The 26,860-nt window shown below is 42.9% G+C and overlaps 1 protein-coding gene across 1 annotated transcript in view; it reads left to right on the top strand.

Annotated features, from left to right (window-relative positions):
* The window catches only part of sec23a (Sec23 homolog A, coat complex II component), a 108,226-nt gene extending 82,593 nt beyond the window's left edge, over nt 1–25,633 (top strand). Inside the window, exons 15-20 of the mRNA XM_056295864.1 lie at nt 3,500–3,577; nt 16,313–16,474; nt 18,833–18,919; nt 19,064–19,219; nt 19,412–19,477; nt 24,655–25,633. Of these exons, the coding sequence (XP_056151839.1) occupies nt 3,500–3,577; nt 16,313–16,474; nt 18,833–18,919; nt 19,064–19,219; nt 19,412–19,477; nt 24,655–24,744 (639 nt within the window). The 3' untranslated portion in view covers nt 24,745–25,633. The remainder of the gene's footprint in view (nt 1–3,499; nt 3,578–16,312; nt 16,475–18,832; nt 18,920–19,063; nt 19,220–19,411; nt 19,478–24,654) is intronic.
* Nucleotides 25,634–26,860: the final 1,227 nt, after the last annotated feature.

Raw genomic sequence — 26,860 nt, 5'->3', positions numbered from 1 at the left:
TAAGACAGACAGGAAATCAGACTGGTAAGAGACAGACAGCTAATCAGACTGATAAGACAGACAGCTGGTCAGATTGGTAATACAGACAGCTGGTCAGACTTGTAAGACAGACAGGAAATCTGATTGATAAGATAGACAGGAACTCAGACTGGTAAGGCAGAGATACATCTTATCAGACTGGTAAGACAGACAACTGGTCAGACTGGTAAGACTGGTAAGACAGACAGACAGCTACTCAGACTGATAAGACAGACAGGAAATCAGACTGGTAAGACAGACAGCTAATCAGACTGGTAAGACAGACAACTGGTCAGACTGGTAAGACAGACAGCTAATCAGACTGGTAAGACAGACAGCTAATCAGTCTGGTAAGACAGACAGGAAATCAGACTGGTAAGAGACAGACAGCTAATCAGACTGATAAGACAGACAGCTGGTCAGACTTGTAAGACAGACAGGAAATCTGATTGGTGAGACAGACAGGAACTCAGATTGGTAAGGCAGAGATACATCTTATCAGACTGGTAAGACAGATAACTGGTCAGACTGGTAAGACTGGTAAGACAGACAGCTGGTCAGACTGGTGAAGACAGACAGCTAATCAGACTGGTAAGACAGACAACTGGTCAGACTGGTAAGACAGACAGCTAATCAGACTGGTAAGACAGACAGGAAATCAGACTGGTAAGACAGAGAACTGGTCAGTCTGGTAAGACAGACAGGAAATCAGACTGGTAAGACAGACAGCTGGTCAGACTGGTGAAGACAGACGACTGGTCAGAGTGGTAAGACAGACAGCTAATCAGACTGGTAAGACAGACAGCTAATCACACTGGTAAGACAGACAGGAAATCAGACTGGTAAGAGACAGACAGCTGGTCAGATTGGTAATACAGACAGCTGGTCAGACTTGTAAGACAGACAGGAAATCTGATTGGTAAGATAGACAGGAACACAGACTGGTAAGGCAGAGATACATCTTATCAGACTGGTAAGACAGACAGCTGGTCAGACTTGTAAGACAGACAACTGGTCAGACTGGTAAGACAGACAACTGGTCAGACTGGTAAGACAGGCAGCTAGTCAGACTGGTAAGACAGACAGGAAATCAGACTGGTAAGACAGACAGACAGCTACTCAGACTGGTAAGACAGACAGGAAATCAGACTGGTAAGACAGATAGACAGCTACTCAGACTGATAAGACAGACAGGAAATCAGACTGGTAAGACAGACAACTACCCAGACTGATAAGACAGACAGCTAATCAGACTGGTAAGACAGACAGGAAATCAGACTGGTAAGAGACAGACAGCTAATCTGACTGATAAGACAGACAGCTGGTCAGATTGGTAATAGAGACAGCTGGTCAGACTGGTAAGACAGACAGCTGGTCAGACTTGTAAGACAGACAGGAACTCAGACTGATAAGGCAGAAATACGTCTTATCTGACTGGTAAGACAGACAGCTAATCTGATTGGTAAGACAGACAGGAACTCAGACTGGTAAGGCAGAGATGCATCTTCAATTCAATTAATTTTATTGTCATTAAAAACAATGTGCAGGCACATGTTAAAAATGAAATGAGGGCTGTGGCTTCACCAAACAGTGCAAGACAGACACAGACAAACACAGCAAACACAGTACAAGATACACACACATGAAGACCAAAAGCTAAAATAAGTAAAAAAAAGAGAAAGAGCTGGAGTACAAGATATTTAAAAATATCTACAGACATTCAGTGGGTAGCCAGGTTCGGGTGGGCAACAGCTTGGGGAAAGAAGCTGTTTTTGAGCCTGGTAGTGTGGGCTCTGAAGCTCCTGTAGCGCCTCCCAGAGGGCAGGGGGGAGAACAGTCCATGGTTGGGGTGGGTGGGATCTCTGCTGATGCCCAGACCCCTTCGAAGGCAGCGTTTGTGATAAATGTCTTGTATGGCTGGGAGCTGGGTACCGGTGATCTGCTGGGCCGCCTTGACGACCCGCTGCAGAGCTTTCTGGTCTACTGAGGTGCAGTTGCCGTACCACACTGAGATGCAGATGGTCAGGATGCTCTCTATGGTGCAGTGGTAGAAGTTGGTGAGAGTTTTGGGGGATAGACGGGCGCTCCTCAGCCTCCTCAGGAAATGCAGGTGTTGTTGGGCCTTTTTCACAAGGGCCTGGGTGTTCAATGTCCACGAAAGGTCCTCGCTGATGTGGACTCCAGGGAATTTTAAGCTGGAAACACGCTCCACTTCCACCCCATTGATGTGTATGGGGGAGTGGCTGCAGCTTCTAGACCTGCTGAAGTCCACAATCAGCTCCTTCGTCTTCTGCACATTAAGGACAAGATTGATCTTATCAGACTGGTAAGACACATACCTAATCAGACTGGTAAGACAGACAGCTAATCAGACTGGTAAGACAGACAGGAAATCAGACTGGTAAGGCAGAGATACATCTTATCAGACTGGTAAGACAGACAGAGAGCTGATCAGACTTGTAAGACGCAACTGATCAGACTGGTATGACAGGCAGACAGCTGGTCAGATTGGTAAAGACAGACAGGAAATCAGACTGGTAAGACAGACAGCTAATCAGAGTGGTAAGACAGACAGGAAATTAGACTGGTAAGACAGACAGGAAATCAGCCTGGTAAGGCAGAGATACATCTTATCAGACTGGTAAGACAGACAGGGAGGGAGCCATATAGACAGACAAAAGTCATTAGGTTGGTGTCCGGGTGACGTAGCGTTCTATTCTGTTGCATACCATCTCAGGGATCTCCGGTTCGAATCTCCGTGTTACCTCAGGCTTGGTTGGGTGCCCCTACACACCATTGGCTGTGTCTGTGTGTGTGGGAAGCCAGATGTGGGTATGTGTCCTGGTCGCTGCACTAGCGCCTCCTCTGGTCGGTCGGGACGCCTGTTCGGGGGAGGGGGAACTGGGGTAATAGCGTGATCCTCCCACGTGTTACGTCCTCCTGGTGAAACTCCTCACTGTCAGGTGAAAAGAAGCGGCTGGTGACTCCACATGTATGGGAGGAGACGTGGTAGTCTGCAGCCCTCCCCGGATTGGCAGAGGGGGTGGAACAGCGACTGGGACGGCTTAGAAGAGTGGGGTAATTAACCAGGTACAATTGGGGGAAAAGGGGGGGGGTAATCAGGTTGTTCGGTGTCTCGTTCTTTATTGATGGAACCCACAGCCCTGTATAGTGTTACTCTTCACACTTACGATGTAGAAACAACTAAACCTGCTGTCATCCTGTCTCTCTCTCTCTTGCTCTGCCTGTCTCTCTCTGCCTGTTTATCGATCTTTCTCTGTCTGTCTGTCTGTCTGTCTGTCTGTCTGTCTGTCTGTCTGTCTGTCTGTCTGTCTGTCTGTCTGTCTGTCTTTCTTTCTCTCTCTCCCTCTCTCTCAGCCTGTCTCTCTGTCTCTCTCAAACTCTTGTCTGTCTGTCTCTCTCTCTGTATCTTTCTCTTGCCTCTCATTGCCTCTCTCTCTGGCTGTCTATCTCTCTCTAGTGTCAGAAGTTTGGAGACTATCACAAGGATGATCCCAACTCATTCCGCTTCTCTGAGACCTTCTCCCTCTACCCACAGGTACAATTACCCACAATACCATTCTCTTCACTACACTCTACCCTGCCCACAGTCCCCTGTTTTACATCCCATAATACACTATAGTTTACCCATAATGCCCTGCTCATCATCCCAGTGTACTCTGACCCTGCTGACTGTTGATTTGTGACCCTGCCTCTTCAGTCTGTCAACCTCTGAAGTGTCTTCAGACAAATCTGAATCCATCCATTTGGTCGTATGTGGCCCCTTTAGTGGACTTCTGCTCAGTCCTGGAAACTAGTAGAACATTTTGAATTAAGGTGAAAAATGACTGAACAACATAGTGGACTTGAACAAAATACTACCAGCCACACACAGCATGGGTGTTGAGTCTTGTTTCTCTCAGAAATGTGTGTTTCCTTTGACAGGTGGACCTGACTGAGCAGTGATGTAGCTCACTAACATGTTGATGCTTTTTGTCACCTTCTTCTGTTCTGCCTTCATATAGATGAAATATCAGCTCTTTATACTCAGGCTGCAATAGCTAACAATGTTCCACCATTTACTGAATTTTAAAAACATTGACCGATAATTCCAGTTGCCATCCACTAGTTTAACAAAATCACCATGAGAAGATTCTGGTTTAGATTCCTGTCAACTATGGTGTGACTAGATGGAGCAGAGTGACCATCACACGGCACAATTCATGTGTGCAACTCAACCTGGCTATACAAGTAACCATACCTGCTAAAGTGTGATCCAACTGTAACCTCCATGGCAGGCATTTGTTTTGCTATCTGTGTAAAGTAAGATAGCGTTTAAAAAATGGGTGGTTGAGGAGAGTTTCCCCCATTCAATGTGAAGCACTGTCGGTGTGTGGATATATAAATGTAATCCATCATTATTATTAAAAAGTGTATTCAATGTTGTTGATGCATACATCACGTCTCAAAATGAATAGTAACTGAGCGTTTGTTAAGGGCAGTCCTATTACGGCCTATTATGGTATTGAAATTAGGTAGTACAACCCACGCATACGCAACTTCAACACAAAATATATCACTGAACGAGAGAACAAAATATATCACTAAACAAGAGAACAAAATATATCACTAAACAAGAGAACAAAATATATCACTAAATGAAAACAAAATATGTCACTAAACAAGAGAACAAAATGTATCACTAAACAAGAGAACAAAATATATCACTAAATTAAAACAAAATATGTCACTAAACAAGAGAACAAAATATATCACTAAATGAGAACAAAATATATCACTAAATGAAAACAAAATATGTCACTAAACAAGAGAATAAACATAAACGAGAGAACAAAATATATCACTAAACGAGAGAACAAAATATATCAATAAACGAGAGAACAATATATCACTAAACGAGAGAACAAAACATATCACTAAACGAGAACAAAATGTATCACTAAACAAGAAAACAAAATGTATCACTAAACCAGAGAACAAAATGTATCACTAAACCAGAGAACAAAATGTATCACTAAACAAGAGAGCAAAATATATCACTAAACAAGAGAACAAAATGTATCACTAAACAAGAGAACAAAATGTATCACTAAACAAGAGAACAAAATGTATCACTAAACAAGAGAACAAAATGTATCACTAAACAAGAGAACAAAATGTATCACTAAACCAGAGAACAAAATGTATCACTAAAAAAGAGAACAAAATGTATCACTAAACAAGAGAACAAAATTTATCACTAAACAAGAGAACAAAATGTATCACTAAACCAGAGAACAAAATGTATCACTAAACAAGAGAACAAAATGTATCACTAAACCAGAGAACAAAATGTATCACTAAACAAGAGAACAAAATGTATCACTAAACAAGGGAACAAAATTTATCACTAAACAAGAGAACTAAATGTACCACTAAACCAGAGAACAAAATGTATCACTAAACCAGAGAACTAAATGTATCACTAAACAAGAGAACAAAATGTATCACTAAACCAGAGAACAAAATGTATCACTAAACAAGAGAACAAAATGTATCACTAAACAAGAGAACAAAATGTATCACTAAACAAGAGAACAAAATGTATCATTAAACGAGAACAAAATGTATCACTAAACAAGAGAACAAAATGTACCACTAAACCAGAGAACAAAATGTATCACTAAACGAGAGAACAAAATGTATCACTAAACAAGAGAAAACAATGTATCACTAAACAAGAGAACAAAATGTACCACTAAACCAGAGAACAAAATGTACCACTAAACAAGAGAACTAAATGTACCACTAAACAAGAGAACTAAATGTATCACTAAACCAGAGAACTAAATGTACCACTAAACCAGAGAACTAAATGTACCACTAAACCAGAGATCAAAATGTATCACTAAACAAGAGAACAAAATGTATCACTAAACAAGAGAACAAAATGTATCACTAAACAAGAGAACAAAATGTATCACTAAACAAGAGAGCAAAATATATCACTAAACCAGAGAGCAAAATGTATCACTAAACCAGAGAACAAAATGTATCACTAAACAAGAGAACAAAATGTACCACTAAACAAGAGAACAAAATGTACCACTAAACCAGAGAACAAAATGTACCACTAAACAAGAGAACTAAATGTACCACTAAACAAGAGAGCAAAATGTATCACTAAACAAGAGAACAAAATGTATCACTAAACAAGAGAACAAAATATATCACTAAACAAGAGAACAAAATATATCACTAAACAAGAGAACAAAATGTATCACTAAACAAGAGAACAAAATGTATCACTAAACAAGAGAACTAAATGTATCACTAAACCAGAGAACTAAATGTATCACTAAACCAGAGAACAAAATGTACCACTAAACAAGAAAACAAAATGTATCACTAAACCAGAGAACAAAATGTATCACTAAACCAGAGAACAAAATGTATCACTAAACAAGAGAACTAAATGTATCACTAAACAAGAGAACAAAATGTATCACTAAACAAGAGAACAAAATATATCACTAAACCAGAGAACAAAATGTATCACTAAACCAGAGAACAAAATGTATCACTAAACCAGAGAACAAAATGTATCACTAAACAAGAGAACAAAATGTACCACTAAACAAGAGAACAAAATGTACCACTAAACCAGAGAACAAAATGTACCACTAAACAAGAGAACTAAATGTACCACTAAACAAGAGAACTAAATGTATCACTAAACCAGAGAACTAAATGTACCACTAAACCAGAGAACAAAATGTATCACTAAACAAGAGAACAAAATGTATCGCTAAACCAGAGAACTAAATGTATCACTAAACCAGAGAACAAAATGTATCACTAAACCAGAGAACAAAATGTACCACTAAACAAGAGAACAAAATGTACCACTAAACCAGAGAACAAAATGTACCACTAAACAAGAGAACTAAATGTACCACTAAACCAGAGAGCAAAATGTATCACTAAACCAGAGAACAAAATGTATCACTAAACCAGAGAACAAAATGTATCACTAAACCAGAGAACAAAATGTATCACTAAACAAGAGAACAAAATGTACCACTAAAAAAGAGAACAAAATGTACCACTAAACCAGAGAACAAAATGTATCACTAAACCAGAGAACAAAATGTACCACTAAAAAAGAGAACAAAATGTATCACTAAACCAGAGAACAAAATGTACCACTAAACCAGAGAACAAAATGTATCACTAAACAAGAGAACTAAATGTATCACTAAACAAGAGAACAAAATGTATCACTAAACAAGAGAACTAAATGTATCACTAAACAAGAGAACAAAATGTATCACTAAACAAGAGAACAAAATGTATCACTAAACAAGAGAACAAAATGTATCACTAAACCAGAGAACAAAATGTACCACTAAACAAGAGAACAAAATGTACCACTAAACCAGAGAACAAAATGTATCACTAAACAAGAGAACAAAATGTACCACTAAACAAGAGAACAAAATGTATCACTAAACAAGAGAACAAAATGTATCACTAAACAAGAGAACAAAATGTATCACTAAACAAGAGAACTAAATGTACCACTAAACAAGAGAACAAAATGTACCACTAAAAAAGAGAACAAAATGTATCACTAAACAAGAGAACAAAATGTATCACTAAACAAGAGAACAAAATGTATCACTAAACAAGAGAACAAAATGTATCACTAAACCAGAGAACTAAATGTATCACTAAACAAGAGAACAAAATGTATCACTAAACAAGAGAACAAAATGTATCACTAAACAAGAGAACAAAATGTATCACTAAACCAGAGAACAAAATGTATCACTAAACCAGAGAACAAAATGTATCACTAAACAAGAGAACAAAATGTATCACTAAACCAGAGAACAAAATGTATCACTAAACAAGAGAACAAAATGTATCACTAAACCAGAGAACAAAATGTATCACTAAACAAGAGAACAAAATGTATCACTAAACCAGAGAACAAAATGTATCACTAAACAAGAGAACAAAATGTACCACTAAACAAGAGAACAAAATGTACCACTAAACAAGAGAACAAAATGTATCACTAAACAAGAGAACAAAATGTACCACTAAACAAGAGAACAAAATGTATCACTAAACCAGAGAACAAAATGTATCACTAAACAAGAGAACAAAATGTACCACTAAACAAGAGAACAAAATGTATCACTAAACCAGAGAACAAAATGTATCACTAAACCAGAGAACAAAATGTATCACTAAACCAGAGAACAAAATGTATCACTAAACCAGAGAACAAAATGTACCACTAAACAAGAGAACAAAATGTATCACTAAACCAGAGAACAAAATGTATCACTAAACCAGAGAACAAAATGTATCACTAAACAAGAGAACAAAATGTATCACTAAACCAGAGAACAAAATGTATCACTAAACCAGAGAACAAAATGTACCACTAAACAAGAGAACAAAATGTATCACTAAACAAGAGAACAAAATGTACCACTAAACCAGAGAACAAAATGTATCACTAAACCAGAGAACAAAATGTACCACTAAAAAAGAGAACAAAATGTACCACTAAACCAGAGAACAAAATGTATCACTAAACCAGAGAACAAAATGTACCACTAAAAAAGAGAACAAAATGTATCACTAAACCAGAGAACAAAATGTACCACTAAACAAGAGAACAAAATGTATCACTAAACCAGAGAACAAAATGTATCACTAAACCAGAGAACAAAATGTATCACTAAACCAGAGAACAAAATGTATCACTAAACAAGAGAACAAAATGTATCACTAAACCAGAGAACTAAATGTACCACTAAACCAGAGATCAAAATGTATCACTAAACAAGAGAACAAAATGTATCACTAAACAAGAGAACAAAATGTATCACTAAACAAGAGAACAAAATGTATCACTAAACAAGAGAGCAAAATATATCACTAAACCAGAGAGCAAAATGTATCACTAAACCAGAGAACAAAATGTATCACTAAACCAGAGAACAAAATGTATCACTAAACAAGAGAACAAAATGTACCACTAAACAAGAGAACAAAATGTATCACTAAACCAGAGAACAAAATGTATCACTAAACAAGAGAACAAAATGTATCACTAAACAAGAGAACAAAATGTATCACTAAACCAGAGAACAAAATGTATCACTAAACAAGAGAACAAAATGTATCACTAAACAAGAGAACAAAATGTATCACTAAACAAGAGAACAAAATGTATCACTAAACCAGAGAACAAAATGTATCACTAAACCAGAGAACAAAATGTACCACTAAACAAGAGAACAAAATGTATCACTAAACCAGAGAACAAAATGTATCACTAAACAAGAGAACAAAATGTATCACTAAACCAGAGAACAAAATGTATCACTAAACAAGAGAACAAAATGTATCACTAAACAAGAGAACAAAATGTACCACTAAACAAGAGAACAAAATGTACCACTAAACAAGAGAACAAAATGTACCACTAAACCAGAGAACAAAATGTATCACTAAACCAGAGAACAAAATGTATCACTAAACAAGAGAACAAAATGTACCACTAAAAAAGAGAACAAAATGTACCACTAAACCAGAGAACAAAATGTATCACTAAACCAGAGAACAAAATGTACCACTAAAAAAGAGAACAAAATGTATCACTAAACCAGAGAACAAAATGTACCACTAAACCAGAGAACAAAATGTATCACTAAACAAGAGAACTAAATGTATCACTAAACAAGAGAACAAAATGTATCACTAAACAAGAGAACTAAATGTATCACTAAACAAGAGAACAAAATGTATCACTAAACAAGAGAACAAAATGTATCACTAAACAAGAGAACAAAATGTATCACTAAACCAGAGAACAAAATGTACCACTAAACAAGAGAACAAAATGTACCACTAAACCAGAGAACAAAATGTATCACTAAACAAGAGAACAAAATGTACCACTAAACAAGAGAACAAAATGTATCACTAAACAAGAGAACAAAATGTATCACTAAACAAGAGAACAAAATGTATCACTAAACAAGAGAACTAAATGTACCACTAAACAAGAGAACAAAATGTACCACTAAAAAAGAGAACAAAATGTATCACTAAACAAGAGAACAAAATGTATCACTAAACAAGAGAACAAAATGTATCACTAAACAAGAGAACAAAATGTATCACTAAACCAGAGAACTAAATGTATCACTAAACAAGAGAACAAAATGTATCACTAAACAAGAGAACAAAATGTATCACTAAACAAGAGAACAAAATGTATCACTAAACCAGAGAACAAAATGTATCACTAAACCAGAGAACAAAATGTATCACTAAACCAGAGAACAAAATGTATCACTAAACCAGAGAACTAAATGTATCACTAAACAAGAGAACAAAATGTATCACTAAACAAGAGAACAAAATGTATCACTAAACCAGAGAACAAAATGTATCACTAAACAAGAGAACAAAATGTATCACTAAACAAGAGAACAAAATGTATCACTAAACCAGAGAACAAAATGTACCACTAAACAAGAGAACAAAATGTATCACTAAACAAGAGAACAAAATGTATCACTAAACCAGAGAACAAAATGTATCACTAAACAAGAGAACAAAATGTATCATTAAACAAGAGAACAAAATGTATCACTAAACCAGAGAACTAAATGTATCACTAAACAAGAGAACAAAATGTATCACTAAACAAGAGAACAAAATGTATCACTAAACCAGAGAACAAAATGTATCACTAAACAAGAGAACAAAATGTATCACTAAACCAGAGAACAAAATGTACCACTAAACAAGAGAACAAAATGTATCACTAAACCAGAGAACAAAATGTATCACTAAACCAGAGAACAAAATGAGAGGTGCAAACAGACCAACAGTTTTTTTTCAACCCCATTCATAAAGGACAGATTTTGATTCATTATCACGCAACCCCTGTATGGCCATGATGGATCCCCCCCTCTCTCTTTTCACTATGTTCACACTCCGTGTCTTTCTTTTCTTACCCCGCCCCTCACTCTATTGGAGACATTGATTGAACACGGGTCCTGGTGCGAGCCTTCATTAACAGACATGACTGTGAGGTGTCAGTAGAGCGAATAGCTGCCAGCTGATGGTGGTTGTGTCTCTGCTCCCTCTGCAGATTGACCAATTTTTTGTCCATTTGTACTAAGTATATGCGATTTGCAAAAAACCTGGCTCCCGTAGACTGTGGGAAATGTAGTCTTGTAGTATACGCTATATGCTCAGAGTTTGAAAGCTAAAGGACTATAGGTCCTTTTTAGTTAAAGGGGTGTCCATCCACATACGTATGTATGTGCCCTGCATCTCCAGACTATGTCAGCAACTGTACTGATGTGCAGCGTTTCTCAAAGTGTGTGACGCCCCCCCCCTCCCCAGGGGGGGCGGCACGTGACCGGGGGGGGGTGTAGTGTGGAACTACCATTTTGACGTAGGAATCTTTTTCACAGCGGAACAATCAACACAACTTGCTTTCATGACACAGAGTGTGTACATTGACAGAATGGAGAGATGTTTGACAGGGACAAAAGAAAGACAGGCGATGCTTCCGAGACAAACAAGACAAAGTGCTTAGCTGACGGTAATCAACCAAAAACCAAGTTGAGAAAATATGACAAAGCCTGTCTTGCTCTTGGGTTCACAGTGAATGTGGTGGGAGGTGAGGAGAGACCAGTGTGTATTTTATGTGTGAAAACTCTGGCAGCTGGTAGTATGAGACCAAACACATGAAGAAGACACTTAGAGACATTACACCCCAGTCACGTCAATAAGCCACTCGAGTTCTTCCAGAGAAGACTTGGTGCAGACCATCAGCAGGAACATTGCTTTGTAAAAGCTGCATCAGTGAACAACAAAGCACTAATGGCATCACACAAAGTCACACACAGAACTGCCCAGTACCAGAAACCACACACAACAGCAGAGGAGCTCATACTGCCTATGGCTTTAGATATGGTGTCAACTAAGTTTGATGAGACAAGCGCTGCAAAATTGAAGACTGTCCCTCTGTCCAATGATGCAGTTGCAAGATGTATATATGCGACATTTCAAATGACCTTGAAATGGGAGAACCATGTGGGCATTTGCACGGATGGTGCAGACCATGGCAGGGAAAACGAAGGGATTGCAGGAACTAATCAAGAGGGTCTCGCCAAATGTGCAATGGACACACTGTCATACACAGAGAAGTGCTATCATCGAGACAGATTAGCACTGACCTAAATGAGGTTTTGACCGATGTTGTTTGCGTGGTCAATTTCATCAAAACAAGACCCCTGATAGCGCGGCTGTTCTCTGCACTTTGTGAAGAGATGGGAGCTGAACATTCAGCTGTGTTGTTTCACAGTGAGGCTAGGTGGCTCTCGCGAGGTCAAGTGTTGTCGCGAGTCTTTGAGATATGACAGGAAATTCGGGTGTTTCTGGAGGAGAGGCGTATGCATGAAGTTGCAAGCAAGTCTAGTGATGAACAATTTCTTGTGAAACTGGGCTATCTCAGCGATATATTTGGAAAGCTGAATGAATTAAACCTTACAAGCACCTTCCTCACCTGGCAGACAAGATCAGTGCATTCACTCGAAAGCTTGAGATGTGGGGCAGGCGACTTGATCAAGGAAATACTGATTTCTTTGAGAATCTGAGTGAATTTGTTGAAGCCAGTGATTCTGGAGCCACCACAGTGATGTCATGTCTCAGGAGCACATCTCCTCCCTGAGAGGATTCTTTCAAAAATACTTCCAAACAACAGTGCTCAGTATGACTGGGTGACAGATCCATTCAATGCAGCAGCACCTGCTGATTTCAGCTCTGCTGAAGAGGACCAGTTCATGGAGATGACATCTGACTCCACCCTGAGGCTGAGCTTTACAGCTCAGACACTGAGGGAATTCTGGCTTGGTGTGGCGAGGGTGTATCCACTCATAGGACAGAGGGCTGTGGGCATTCTGCTGCCCTTCGCCACATCCTATCTCTGTGAGATGGGCTTTTCTGCTGTTGCCTCACTTAAGACAAAGTACAGATCTAAGCTCAACATGGAGCATTACTTGAGTGGCAGTATCAAGCCTGCAACCCTGTTTTTGACACGATCACTGGCCAAAGGATCAGCAGCCAACAGGTGACATTTCCCTATCGGCCTGCAATCAGCCAGTATGAGTGGCACCTGCGTACTGGTTGGCCTGTGATTAGGTGCACCTGTGCTGGGGACTATTTGACTGGGTGCTTTGCAGACATACTGGGCCGAGTCTTGGAAAAGCTTCACGTTGGTCTCCTGAACCCTCGTCTGCCTCCTCTGTGCGAGAGTGTTTCCTTTGCCTCCTCTGTGCGAGAGTTTTTGCATCGTTTAATTTTGTATGTTTATTCTAGTTAGCGTTATTGCCTGCCCTGTTGTGCAGTGGTCTTTTGTTATTTTGTGTTGTTTTTGAAGTCCAGTAAAAGACTTGTTACTTTACAAACTGCCTCTGCCTCTTCTCTGCAATTGGGTCCAAATACTCAGCGTTACAGTTTTGAAAAGCTGTGCAGCGCAAAACCGGCTCACTGCAGCACTAATGCAGCGGTAAGACTTGAGCTCTCAAAAACTGCCTCGCTCATCGTATTTCACAGATATCTGCTTCTTTTTCTTGCCTTTTGTCTTGATGCATGCTCAATAGTCAGGTAAGAAAATCAAAGCAGGTTGAATCGGTTCATCTGGATACAACGTTTACTGACGGATATGTTTGTTTCAGGACTCAACAAGGGCCGTTTACGCGGCATCGTTTTCAACATAAAACGGTCAAGTATTGTTGCGTTTTGGCCATTCTTTCACACGACAGCGGCGTTTTGGGGGCCTGAAAACGCCAACTTTTGAAACCGGGTTGCAGAGTGAAATCTTTGGAGAACGCGACTCCAGCGTCGCCGTGTAAACTAGCAACAGCGGTTCCTGTGAAGACCGTGACATCACGGCTCCACTTCGCACATGCGTATTACGTTTTCAGTCAAATATCCATGCGCGAGTAAGAAGACAACCTTTATGTTTGTGCTGTTGTCTCTGCAGAGTTTGTTAACGCTTCTCCAGCCAAGTGTAGACTTGCTGCACCATTACTGTGATCCGCGGAGATGCTTATTTACATGCACCACATTCTCAACCCACCTATACATCGACGGAGGGCAACCAAAAGACGCTTTTGGACAAGACCTGAGAGAACAAGCCGGTGGCGGGAAAGCTTTGTGAATGGCGTTGTTGACGAGAATGAATGGATGGAAAACGTTCGTATGTCCCAAGCCTCCCTCGTTGCCCTGAGACTCGGCGCTCTGAGAAGAAAGCGTTTGTGCGCAGGCGTGTGGCGTTACTGTGGTCCACCGGAAGACCTCTCTACTACAGTTTCACCGCCAACTACTGGCCTGGCATGCAAACTACAGCGTCTTCAGTCGTTTTTTTTGCGAATCTGTGTGCATACGGATCGTACTCAAAATGACGTCATCTGAACACGGAACTTTTTTAAAAAGCAAAGGGAAAAAAATTCAGTTTTTAGCAAGACCGTTGTCATGTAAACGTAGCGTAAGTGTCCTCTTCAGGCTAAACTGACTGCAGGTATCCCCACCCTTATAAACAACACAGTACAATACAGTGCCAAACGACCACTCTGCAAATATGGGTGTGACCATTTATCATGTGTACTATTCACAGAGGATTGGGGATTGTTGCAATCACAGCATTGTAAGATGGCAACAGATGTGTAATGACCAAAACCAACGAGGTCGTTCCCTCGTCACATAGATGGCCTCTTTGACTCCCCGTTCAAATCAGCGTTCCTCTCTATCAAGGATATGCACATCCTCATCCCTGAAAGAGTGGCCACTGGCCTATAGATGGTGTAGATTGTGGAGTTCCTGGCCTGACTGATGAAGCAGTGGGGGTAGTCCATATGAAATTACAAAATGACCTCTCCCTTAGCAATAGGACCACCCTTAACACTGACCAAGTGTGTCTGCTCCTGAAGCTGTGTCTTCAGTCCACGTACTTCACATACAGGGGGAAGTACTATAGGCAGAGGCATGGGGGCGCTATGGGTTCCCCAGTCTCACCTGTAGTGGCCAGCTTGTACATGGAGGAAGTGGAAAAGAGGCTCTGATGTCCTATCCAGGGACACCACCTAGCCACTGGTTCAGATTTGTGGACGACACCAGGGTTAAAATTAAATCTCAGGATGCAGCACATTTCACCACCACATGAACTCTGTGGACACCACATCAAGTTCACCAGGGAGGATGTGGAACATGACAGGGTAGCCTTCTTACACTGTGAAACTGCAGTTGGTGATGGGGGACATTTGATTGCTGATGTTTACTGTAAACCAACACATACTGATCAGTACTTAAGGTTTGACTCTCATCATCCACTGGAGCACAAACTAGGAGTCATCAGGACGCTGGACCACCGAGCTGACAGCGTCCCCACCGACACAGCGACCGGGGAAGAGGAGAAGTCCCACATTAAACAGACCCTGGTTAAGTGTGGTTATCCTAACTGGGTGTTTGTCAAACCAGGAAGACGCCCAAACAGAGCACCAGCCGATCGAAGAGAGGAGGAGGACCACAGCTGGCTAAGAGTAAACCAGTGGTGATTCTGTATGTGGTGGGAGTGTCGGAAAAGCCGAGACGCGTATTTTCAAAACACCACGTCTCAGCTGCTTTCAAACCCCAAAACATGCTGCAGCAGGAGTTGGTCCACCCCAAGGATCAGGTCCCCCAGCACAAACAGCAATATAGTGTAGCTGTTAAGTGTCAGGTGAGACTGAAGAGGTCACTTAGATGATGATAAAACGTATCTGTCAATGAACGCTGTGTCAAGATGAACTGGTTCAACTTTCCTTGATCTGCATTTGTTCTTTTTTGCACAGATTGAACTTTATTGTTATTGTTCTAGCAAAGTGATTTTTAAATTTTATTTCATTTTATTTCAGTTTTTGAAAAAGCACACAGACTGATGGAGCAATATAGTGACAAATGTCACAAAAAGAGGTTTGATAAATTTGAAGTGGAACTTGTGTTTCTTATTTGCACAACAGAAATTACTGAAAGAAAAGCGAAAGGAATGTTCATGGTCATGATGTTATTTAAATAAAGTTAAACTTGGCCCATTTTGTCGGGACGGGGGCATGAACATTTTTCTTCCTCCAAAGGGGGGCATGACGGGAACAGTTTGACAACCACTGTGTTAGTGTAACAAAAGCTTTGTTTGTGCTTTCTGTTGCAGTTCATGTTCCACTTGCGGAGGTCTCCCTTCCTGCAGGTCTTCAATAACAGTCCTGATGAGAGCTCCTACTACAGACATCACTTCAACAGACAAGACCTGACTCAGGCTCTGATCATGATCCAACCAGTCCTCTACGCTTACTCCTTCAATGGACCGCCCGAGGTCAGCATGAGCACACACACACAAACATACACACAAATGCGTGCACACCATCATCATCATCATTGGCAGTCACTTGAAGCAAGTATGACCGTCCTCTGCATTGGGTTGTCTACTGCGGGTCTTCTGATGGCTGTAGAGGCCGATCTGCAATCCACATACTTTGGTGCAGTGTGGATAGGTGGAAAGTGGTGGTGGTGGTTGAGCCCTTTTCTGTTCTCTACTTGCAGTGCTGTCGCTTTTTCTCTGCAGCACAGTGGAGTGCCATTTTATGACGTGCAGCTCCTTCCTGCACGAATTTCTTCCAGGAGTGCCTATTCAGTGCAATGTGTTCCCAGTTGGTTGATGTGATGTTGAGTTTCTTCAGACTGGTCTTGATAATGTCCTTGAAACGTTTCTTTTGCCCACCAGGAACTGGCTGACCTTCCTTCAGCTGGGAGTACAGGATATGTTTGGGGAGACGTGTGTTGGACATGCGGATGGCACGGCCTGTCTGTCGAAGTTGATGCATTATTGTGATGGTGATGCTAGTCATGTTGGCTTCTTCCAAAACACTGATGTTGGTGCGTCTGTCCTTCCAGCTAATCCCCAGGATCTTTCATAAGGATCTTTGGTGCTATTGTTCCAGGGCTCTCAGGTGTCTACTGTAGGTGGTCCATGACTCCCCCACAGCAGGGTGGGGAGAAAAACATCTCTGTAGACCAGGAGTTTTGTTTGGGCCTTTAGGTTTCAGTCTTCAAAGACTCTTTTCCTGAGTGTGGCATAAGCGCCACTGGCACACCTCAGGTGATGGGTGACCTCGGAGTCGATGTCAGCTTTTGAGGAGAGAAGGCTGCCAAGGTAGGGTAAGTGATCAACGTTTTCAAGAATTTTGTTGTCCACTTTTATGGTGGGCTGGGTAAATGGCTGGTTGGGTGGATGTTGATATAAGACCTGGTCTTCTTGATGTTTAATGCTAGACTCAGGGCTCTGTATGCCTCGGCAAGAGCATTCAGAATGTCCTGGAGATCTTCTGTGGAGTGTGCTGTGATGGCGTTGTCATCTGCATTCTGAAGCTCCATGATGGTGTCTGTGAATGTTCTCATTCATCCAGGTTGTCATGGTTATCCAAAGGAGTTGAATCAAGTGCAACTGGACTTGGTATATATCCGTGAAGACGTTTCGCCTCTCATCCGAGAGGCTTCCTCAGTTCGTGCCTTTCTGACTAGACCAAGCTAGTCTGACTGGCTACTGATGAGACTGAGAATTGATCCTCTAGGAGTCGTTGTCAGAGCTAGAGATGTCCATGGCTCTTTGTGATCTGATGTTTACCAACGCCCGTCGCTAACAGAGCCCATAGCATTATGCTGCCGCCGCCATGCTTCACTGTAGGGAGGGTGTTTTTTAGGGTATGAGCAGTGTTAGGTTTACACCACACATAACGCTTTGAGTTTTGGCCAAAAAGCTCCACTTTCAACTCATCTGACTACAAAACCTTTACCCACATCCTAACCGGGTCTCTCTCATACTTGGTAGCAAACTCCAAGTGTGCTTCTATATGCATAGTTTTGAGCAACGGCTTCTTTCTTGCCACCCTCCCATACAGGCCAGATTTATGGAGAGCCGTGATATGGTTGACTCATGCACATTTACTCCAGTTTCAGCCACTGATCTCTGGAGCTCCTTCAGAGTGATTGCAGGATCATGTGTGGCGTTCCTCATCAGCCCACGTCTTGCTCGGACACTTAGCTTTGAGGGACGGCCTGTCCTCCAAAGCGTCTGGGTGGTGTGATGCAGCTTCCACTTTCTCCACTTTCTGACAATGGATCCAACAGCGTTCCGTGGGACAGCCACACACTTGGATATTGTTTTGTGTCCCTTTCCCACCTTCTGCATTTTAATCACTCTGTCTCTTACTTCAGTATTCTGCTGCTCTGTCTTCATGTTCCGATGGCGTTCACGCCCGGCTACTGAACTTTACCCAGAGTGCTTTTATACCCAGAAACCAGACCGGTACTTTAATATCTTACAGGTGCACACTAGTTATGTCCAACTGTGTTTACCTGAGTTTGTTTTAGGAATAATTTGCCATTTGTGTAAACTTGGAGCTTTCGCAGCACAAGGGGTTGAATACTTATGCAAGCACTATGTTTTAATTTATTAATAAAAAGTCAGCGAAACCTAACTTATTTTGGCTTTGGGACCATGCTGTTAGAGCTTATGGGTTCACAACAATAATACTGTTCAGGAACACGTGTGTGAGCATCTTTTATAATCCAGACATTAGTGACGACTGTCAAAGGGGTTGAATACTTTAGCAAGGCGCTGTAGGTAGACAGACAGTCAGTTTGATTTTACTGTGTTGTGTTTGTCATTTTCCAGCCGGTTCTTTTGGACAGCAGTAGTATTCTCCCAGACAGAATCCTGCTCATGGACACCTTCTTCCAGATCCTCATCTACCATGGAGAGGTAGGCCCCATCCCATTTATCATTACAGAGAGCCAGGACATACACATGCAGGTCATGTCACACTAGCACGGCGACACACCACAACACACAGTAGCTGTATTGCTGCGAGTGGCGTCCAGGCGTAAGTGGTGTCTCCTTTGGCAGACTGTAGCCCAGTGGAGGAAAGCCGGCTACCAGGAGATGGCAGAATATGAGAACTTCAGACATCTCCTCCAGGCTCCAGTAGATGACGCCCAAGAGCTCCTTCAAACCCGCTTCCCTATGCCCAGATATATAGACACAGAACACGGAGGAAGCCAGGTACACACACACACACACACTAAATGTATCATCATAATCATTGTACTATCATTATTATCATGGTTGTTGTTGTTGGAATATTTATATTCTTATTATTTGTTTGTAATACGACCAGGATTATATTATCAGTATCATATATATGTATATTAATAACAGCGGTTTTTAGAAGAATTGTTACTATTGTGTATGCAGGCTCGTTTCCTGCTCTCCAAGGTGAACCCCTCCCAAACCCACAACAACATGTACGCCTGGGGCCAGGTAAGATTCTCTGACCTCTGACCTCTGCTGCCTGTATGGAGTGTACTGTGCAGCTGTGTTGCTGCTGGGCTGGTCGTGTAATGGAGCAGGGCGGCAGCAGCATGGCTGCACAGTACACTCCATACGGGTGTAGCAGCATGGTCTAGGTTGTATTATGTGATGCACCACAGACCAGGGTTTCCAGTGGAAGAAGTTTAGTCTGACAACAGACAAATGTAGTGATCACTGGACTGCTCTTGAACATGCACATTCAGCAATGGCGGCACTAGAAATACAGAAACACTCAGGTTACCACACACACAGCTTGGTAGTTGGCTAATTTAGCTAGCGACATAGTCTACATGCTATTCTTCATAGCACAGCTATCATTCACAAGGATGGAAATTCTGTTACACAAAAGTATTTGTCATTGTCTTGATTGTCTTAGATACACATCCATTGCTATAATGATAAAATTGTGAAGAATAAATGACTAAACTCTTAAAATAATCTGTACAAGATTCGAACCATGACCGACCGCTTGCATGGGCTAGTTAAACTGGCAGGAACGGAAGGTGCGTCATTCTCTTAAACCCAACCACGCAAGTATTATATAGTGACAGAACGTTAGACCACAATACACATATATACATTATATATACATTTTATACACACACACACACACATACATATATACCCACACACACATAGTATATATACACATACATATACATACACACACATATACACACACACACATATACACACACACACACACACACATATATATATATATTGTACCTCTGGTGCAATGGCAAGTGGAAGAACTATTAACTGTGTTACACCTGCAACAGATATTCTGCCATCGATCAGCCATTGCAGGTCTGGTCCATTCCAGGATCAGCAGCAGCAGCTAGACTTTATATTAGTGTTTGGTAACAAACACTCTCACAAAACAAAACCAAAATGACCAGTTTTCTAATGGGAAACCATTGGTACTGGTACCGTACCATAGTAGGTCCAGTATATGTTACAACTTTATTAACCTTTCTGTACTTTGACCCTTGAAGCTACAGTCCTGAATCTCCTGGTGTTACTGGACCAGTATGTGTCCTATGTAGGTGGTGGTGAGGTGAATCTCCTGGTGTTACTGGACCAGTATGTGTCCTATGTAGGTGGTGGTGAGGTGAATCTCCTGGTGTTACTGGACCAGTGTGTGTCCTATAAAGGTGGTGGTGAGGTGAATCTCCTGGTGTTACTGGACCAGTATGTGTCCTATGTAGGTGGTGGTGAGGTGAATCTCCTGGTGTTGCTGGACCAGTGTGTGTCCTATGTAGGTGGTGGTGAGGTGAATCTCCTGGTGTTACTGGACCAGTATGTGTCCTATAAAGGTGGTGGTGAGGTGAATCTCCTGGTGTTACTGGACCAGTGTGTGTCCTATGTAGGTGGTGGTGAGGTGAATCTCCTGGTGTTACTGGACCAGTATGTGTCCTATGTAGGTGGTGGTGAGGTGAATCTCCTGGTGTTGCTGGACCAGTGTGTGTCCTATGTAGGTGGTGGTGAGGTGAATCTCCTGGTGTTGCTGGACCAGTATGTGTCCTATGTAGGTGGTGGTGAGGTGAATCTCCTGGTGTTACTGGACCAGTATGTGTCCTATGTAGGTGGTGGTGAGGTGAATCTCCTGGTGTTACTGGACCAGTATGTGTCCTATGTAGGTGGTGGTGAGGTGAATCTCCTGGTGTTACTGGACCAGTGTGTCCTATGTAGGTGGTGGTGAGGTGAATCTCCTGGTGTTACTGGACCAGTATGTGTCCTATGTAGGTGGTGGTGAGGTGAATCTCCTGGTGTTACTGGACCAGTGTGTCCTATGTAGGTGGTGGTGAGGTGAATCTCCTGGTGTTACTGGACCAGTATGTGTCCTATGTAGGTGGTGGTGAGGTGAATCTCCTGGTGTTACTGGACCAGTGTGTGTCCTATAAAGGTGGTGGTGAGGTGAATCTCCTGGTGTTACTGGACCAGTATGTGTCCTATGTAGGTGGTGGTGAGGTGAATCTCCTGGTGTTACTGGACCAGTATGTGTCCTATGTAGGTGGTGGTGAGGTGAATCTCCTGGTGTTACTGGACCAGTATGTGTCCTATGTAGGTGGTGGTGAGGTGAATCTCCTGGTGTTGCTGGACCAGTGTGTCTCCTATGTAGGTGGTGGTGAGGTGAATCTCCTGGTGTTACTGGACCAGTATGTGTCCTATGTAGGTGGTGGTGAGGTGAATCTCCTGGTGTTACTGGACCAGTATGTGTCCTATGTAGGTGGTGGTGAGGTGAATCTCCTGGTGTTGCTGGACCAGTGTGTGTCCTATGTAGGTGGTGGTGAGGTGAATCTCCTGGTGTTACTGGACCAGTGTGTGTCCTATAAAGGTGGTGGTGAGGTGAATCTCCTGGTGTTGCTGGACCAGTGTGTGTCCTATGTAGGTGGTGGTGAGGTGAATCTCCTGGTGTTACTGGACCAGTATGTGTCCTATGTAGGTGGTGGTGAGGTGAATCTCCTGGTGTTACTGGACCAGTGTGTGTCCTATAAAGGTGGTGGTGAGGTGAATCTCCTGGTGTTACTGGACCAGTATGTGTCCTATGTAGGTGGTGGTGAGGTGAATCTCCTGGTGTTACTGGACCAGTATGTGTCCTATGTAGGTGGTGGTGAGGTGAATCTCCTGGTGTTACTGGACCAGTATGTGTCCTATGTAGGTGGTGGTGAGGTGAATCTCCTGGTGTTACTGGACCAGTGTGTGTCCTATGTAGGTGGTGGTGAGGTGAATCTCCTGGTGTTACTGGACCAGTATGTGTCCTATGTAGGTGGTGGTGAGGTGAATCTCCTGGTGTTACTGGACCAGTGTGTGTCCTATGTAGGTGGTGGTGAGGTGAATCTCCTGGTGTTACTGGACCAGTATGTGTCCTATAAAGGTGGTGGTGAGGTGAATCTCCTGGTGTTACTGGACCAGTATGTGTCCTATGTAGGTGGTGGTGAGGTGAATCTCCTGGTGTTACTGGACCAGTATGTGTCCTATGTAGGTGGTGGTGAGGTGAATCTCCTGGTGTTACTGGACCAGTGTGTGTCCTATGTAGGTGGTGGTGAGGTGAATCTCCTGGTGTTACTGGACCAGTATGTGTCCTATAAAGGTGGTGGTGAGGTGAATCTCCTGGTGTTACTGGACCAGTATGTGTCCTATGTAGGTGGTGGTGAGGTGAATCTCCTGGTGTTACTGGACCAGTATGTGTCCTATGTAGGTGGTGGTGAGGTGAATCTCCTGGTGTTACTGGACCAGTGTGTGTCCTATAAAGGTGGTGGTGAGGTGAATCTCCTGGTGTTACTGGACCAGTATGTGTCCTATGTAGGTGGTGGTGAGGTGAATCTCCTGGTGTTACTGGACCAGTATGTGTCCTATGTAGGTGGTGGTGAGGTGAATCTCCTGGTGTTACTGGACCAGTATGTGTCCTATGTAGGTGGTGGTGAGGTGAATCTCCTGGTGTTACTGGACCAGTGTGTGTCCTATGTAGGTGGTGGTGAGGTGAATCTCCTGGTGTTACTGGACCAGTATGTGTCCTATGTAGGTGGTGGTGAGGTGAATCTCCTGGTGTTACTGGACCAGTATGTGTCCTATGTAGGTGGTGGTGAGGTGAATCTCCTGGTGTTACTGGACCAGTGTGTGTCCTATGTAGGTGGTGGTGAGGTGAATCTCCTGGTGTTACTGGACCAGTATGTGTCCTATGTAGGTGGTGGTGAGGTGAATCTCCTGGTGTTGCTGGACCAGTATGTGTCCTATGTAGGTGGTGGTGAGGTGAATCTCCTGGTGTTGCTGGACCAGTATGTGTCCTATGTAGGTGGTGGTGAGGTGAATCTCCTGGTGTTACTGGACCAGTGTGTCCTATGTAGGTGGTGGTGAGGTGAATCTCCTGGTGTTGCTGTACCAGTATGTGTCCTATGTAGGTGGTGGTGAGGTGAGTATCTGAGCTCCATTCCAGATGAATGAGAGTCAGCAGGGCTGTTGTGTCAGAAACAAACATAAAACCTGGTGGAACCTGAGTTGTACTTATTGATGTAGTACTATGTGTTGGTGAAGGTCTTCTACCAGCTTGTTCTGTCATATCTGCTGTAAAACCTGGTGGAACCTGAGTTGTACTTACTGATGTAGTACTATGTGTTGGTAAAGGTCTTCTACCAGCTTGTTCAGTCATATCTGCTGTAAAACATGGTGGAACCTGAGTTGTACTTACTGATGTAGTACTATGTGTTGGTAAAGGTCTTCTACCAGCTTGTTCTGTCATATCTGCTGTAAAACATGGTGGAACCTGAGTTGTACTTACTGATGTAGTACTATGTGTTGGTAAAGGTCTTCTACCAGCTTGTTCTGTCATATCTGCTGTAAAACCTGGTGGAACCTGAGTTGTACTTATTGATGTAGTACTATGTGTTGGTGAAGGTCTTCTACCAGCTTGTTCTGTCATATCTGCTGTAAAACCTGGTGGAACCTGAGTTGTACTTATTGATGTAGTACTATGTGTTGGTGAAGGTCTTCTACCAGCTTGTTCTGTCATATCTGCTGTAAAACCTGGTGGAACCTGAGTTGTACTTATTGATGTAGTACTATGTGTTGGTAAAGGTCTTCTACCAGCTTGTTCTGTCATATCTGCTGGTTAGACACAACACCTTCACTTCTTCTTCACACTCAACACTACCTGACTTCTTCTTCCTCATCTAGCTGCTATGATGAAGCTAGAAAACACTACGCACCCTGTAATTTTTACTGGTGAAGTCCTACCACACACCAACCATCCACATCACACCCTGCTACAGTCTACAGGACTTGTTATTCATGGATTAGGCCCTGTGATGGTCTGGCGGCCTGTCCAGGGTGTCTCCCCTCCTGCCGCCCAATGACTGCTTGGATAGGCTCCAGCATCCCCGCAACCCTGAGAGCAGGATAAGCGGTTTGGATAATGGATGGATGGATGGATTAGATATGTCTTAGCACCAGAGATAGAATCAAAAAGGATGTTTTTCATCTAAGTTTTCAGGTTTACAGCTTTAACCTTATAACTGATAGAATATCTTCTGCTCATCTCCATATCCCCATCTCTCTCTCTCTCTCTATCTGTCTCACTATCTGTCTGTCTCTGTCGCTCTCTCTCTATCTGTCTGTCTCTATAGGAGTCTGGGGCTCCTATCCTGACAGATGACGTCAGTCTGCAGGTGTTTATGGACCATCTGAAGAAGTTGGCTGTCTCCAGCGCTGCCTGAGATGAAACATTTTATTTTACATTTCCATCATGGAACGGCACTTTACTCTCTGTGTGCTGCCTAAGTCCCACAAAACATTTAACCAGCAACCTGCTGTTGCCATGGTAACCAGGCAGTCATCCATCACTCCGCCCCTCTTCGAGGACCAGCGTGACAATGTGTCATCCAGTCAGCTGCTGATTCAAGACATTAGTAACCAATAATGTGTCAGCTCCCTGCTTCCTCGTCCCTCTGCTGGTCTGTTGTTTCATTTCCTCGTTAGCAGGAAGTTAATTGAGTTGACATGTAGGAGACTTGAGCCAGTGTGGAGAAGCAGGAGCTGATTTGTTATCCCATTCTCAGTAATCCACCATCTCTAATGAAACATCTCTTTAAATACTTTAATACAACAAACTGTATGAGCAACTTGAACTCCCAGTTTCTTGGTTTGGAGTCTTTGTGGTTCATAGGTTACAGGTCACATGACTGAATATTTTTCATCTTTTATTTTTCCTCATCTGCACTTCAGACGCGCATGCTGCCTTATTCATGCTTGATTTTTTTATAAGTATGACGTTGTATATATTAATGGCATGAAATACAGCGACATATAAAGTCCTCACCTGATGTTTATTATTTGGTTTATCAATATATTGGATAAGTGTTAATATTCAATATATGTAAACACATAAGTTGTTTGGAAAGTGTTTTCATTTGGCTAGCTAGATGCTTAAGTTCTTCCAACTGCTCTACAGTTCTTTTCCATTTTCTATCTATCCATCTTTCTCTGTCTGTCTTTCTCGGTCGCTTTATGGAACAACAGATCAGAGAGGTAAACTTGTTCTTTACTGAGACTGATATAAAATTGTTATCTGTCTGTCTGTCTGAATTTCTAATAAAATGCTTTGCTGTGGAAAAGTGGATTCTGTTGATTTAAGGTTTTATGTTATCAGCTGCATCAGGTATGGACCATTCCTGAGTTAACTACGGACTGAATGGAGACTGAACTCTCTGTCAGTGGATGTTGTCTGGTGGAGGAGCGGGATCGGAAGTGGCGGATGTGGCATAACATAGTTTCACATCTATGAAAGTAAAGTTTTGGGGAAGTCGTGTGTGCTGTCGACGGAGATGGCAGCTTGAGAGGTGCTCGGGCAAATCCGACACTAAAGCGATATTAACAACCATACGACTCACGTTCATCATGAAGAACTTGTCCGCAATAGTTAGGAAGCTTTTCTTTAACTGAAATACCAAAGATGAACCGTGAAAACCGAAAAACCGTGTGCCCAAAAGATCCAACTCAAACGTCTAAAACTAGTAGAGACATGGACGTCCCTGACATCATGCCAGAGGCAGACCCGCGCCTACGCCAGACAGCAACAGACGAGCCTACGCCAGACGGAGGGACAGACGAGCCTACGCCAGACGGAGGGACAGACGAGCCTACGCCAGACAGGGACAGACGAGCCTACGCCAGACAGGAACAGACGAGCCTACGCCAGACAGCAACAGACGAGCCTACGCCAGACAGGAACAGACGAGCCTACGCCAGACAGGAACAGACGAGCCTACGCCAGACAGGGACAGACGAGCCTACGCCAGACAGGGACACACGAGCCTACGCCAGACGGAGGGACAGACGAGCCTACGCCAGACAGGGACAGACGAGCCTACGCCAGACAGGGACAGACGAGCCTACGCCAGACGGAGGGACACGAGCCTACGCCAGACAGAGGGACACGAGCCTACGCCAGACAGCAACAGACGAGCCTACGCCAGACAGAGGGACAGACGAGCCTACACCTGACAGGAACAGACGAGCCTACGCCAGACAGAGGGACAGACGAGCCTACACCTGACAGGAACAGACGAGCCTACGCCAGACAGGAACAGACGAGCCTACGCCAGACAGGGACAGACGAGCCTACGCCAGACAGAGGGACACACGAGCCTACGCCAGACAGCAACAGACGAGCCTACGCCAGACAGGGACAGACGAGCCCACGCCAGACGGAGGGACACACGAGCCTACACCAGACAGGAACAGACGAGCCTACGCCAGACAGGAACAGACGAGCCTACGCCAGACGGAGGGACACACGAGCCTACACCAGACAGGAACAGACGAGCCTACGCC

Source organism: Lampris incognitus, chromosome 16, assembly GCF_029633865.1.
Source record: "Lampris incognitus isolate fLamInc1 chromosome 16, fLamInc1.hap2, whole genome shotgun sequence".
Classification (NCBI taxonomy): Eukaryota; Metazoa; Chordata; class Actinopteri; order Lampriformes; family Lampridae; genus Lampris; species Lampris incognitus.
Note: the sequence above shows the minus strand (reverse complement) of the source record. Positions and strands in the feature narration are given on the sequence as shown.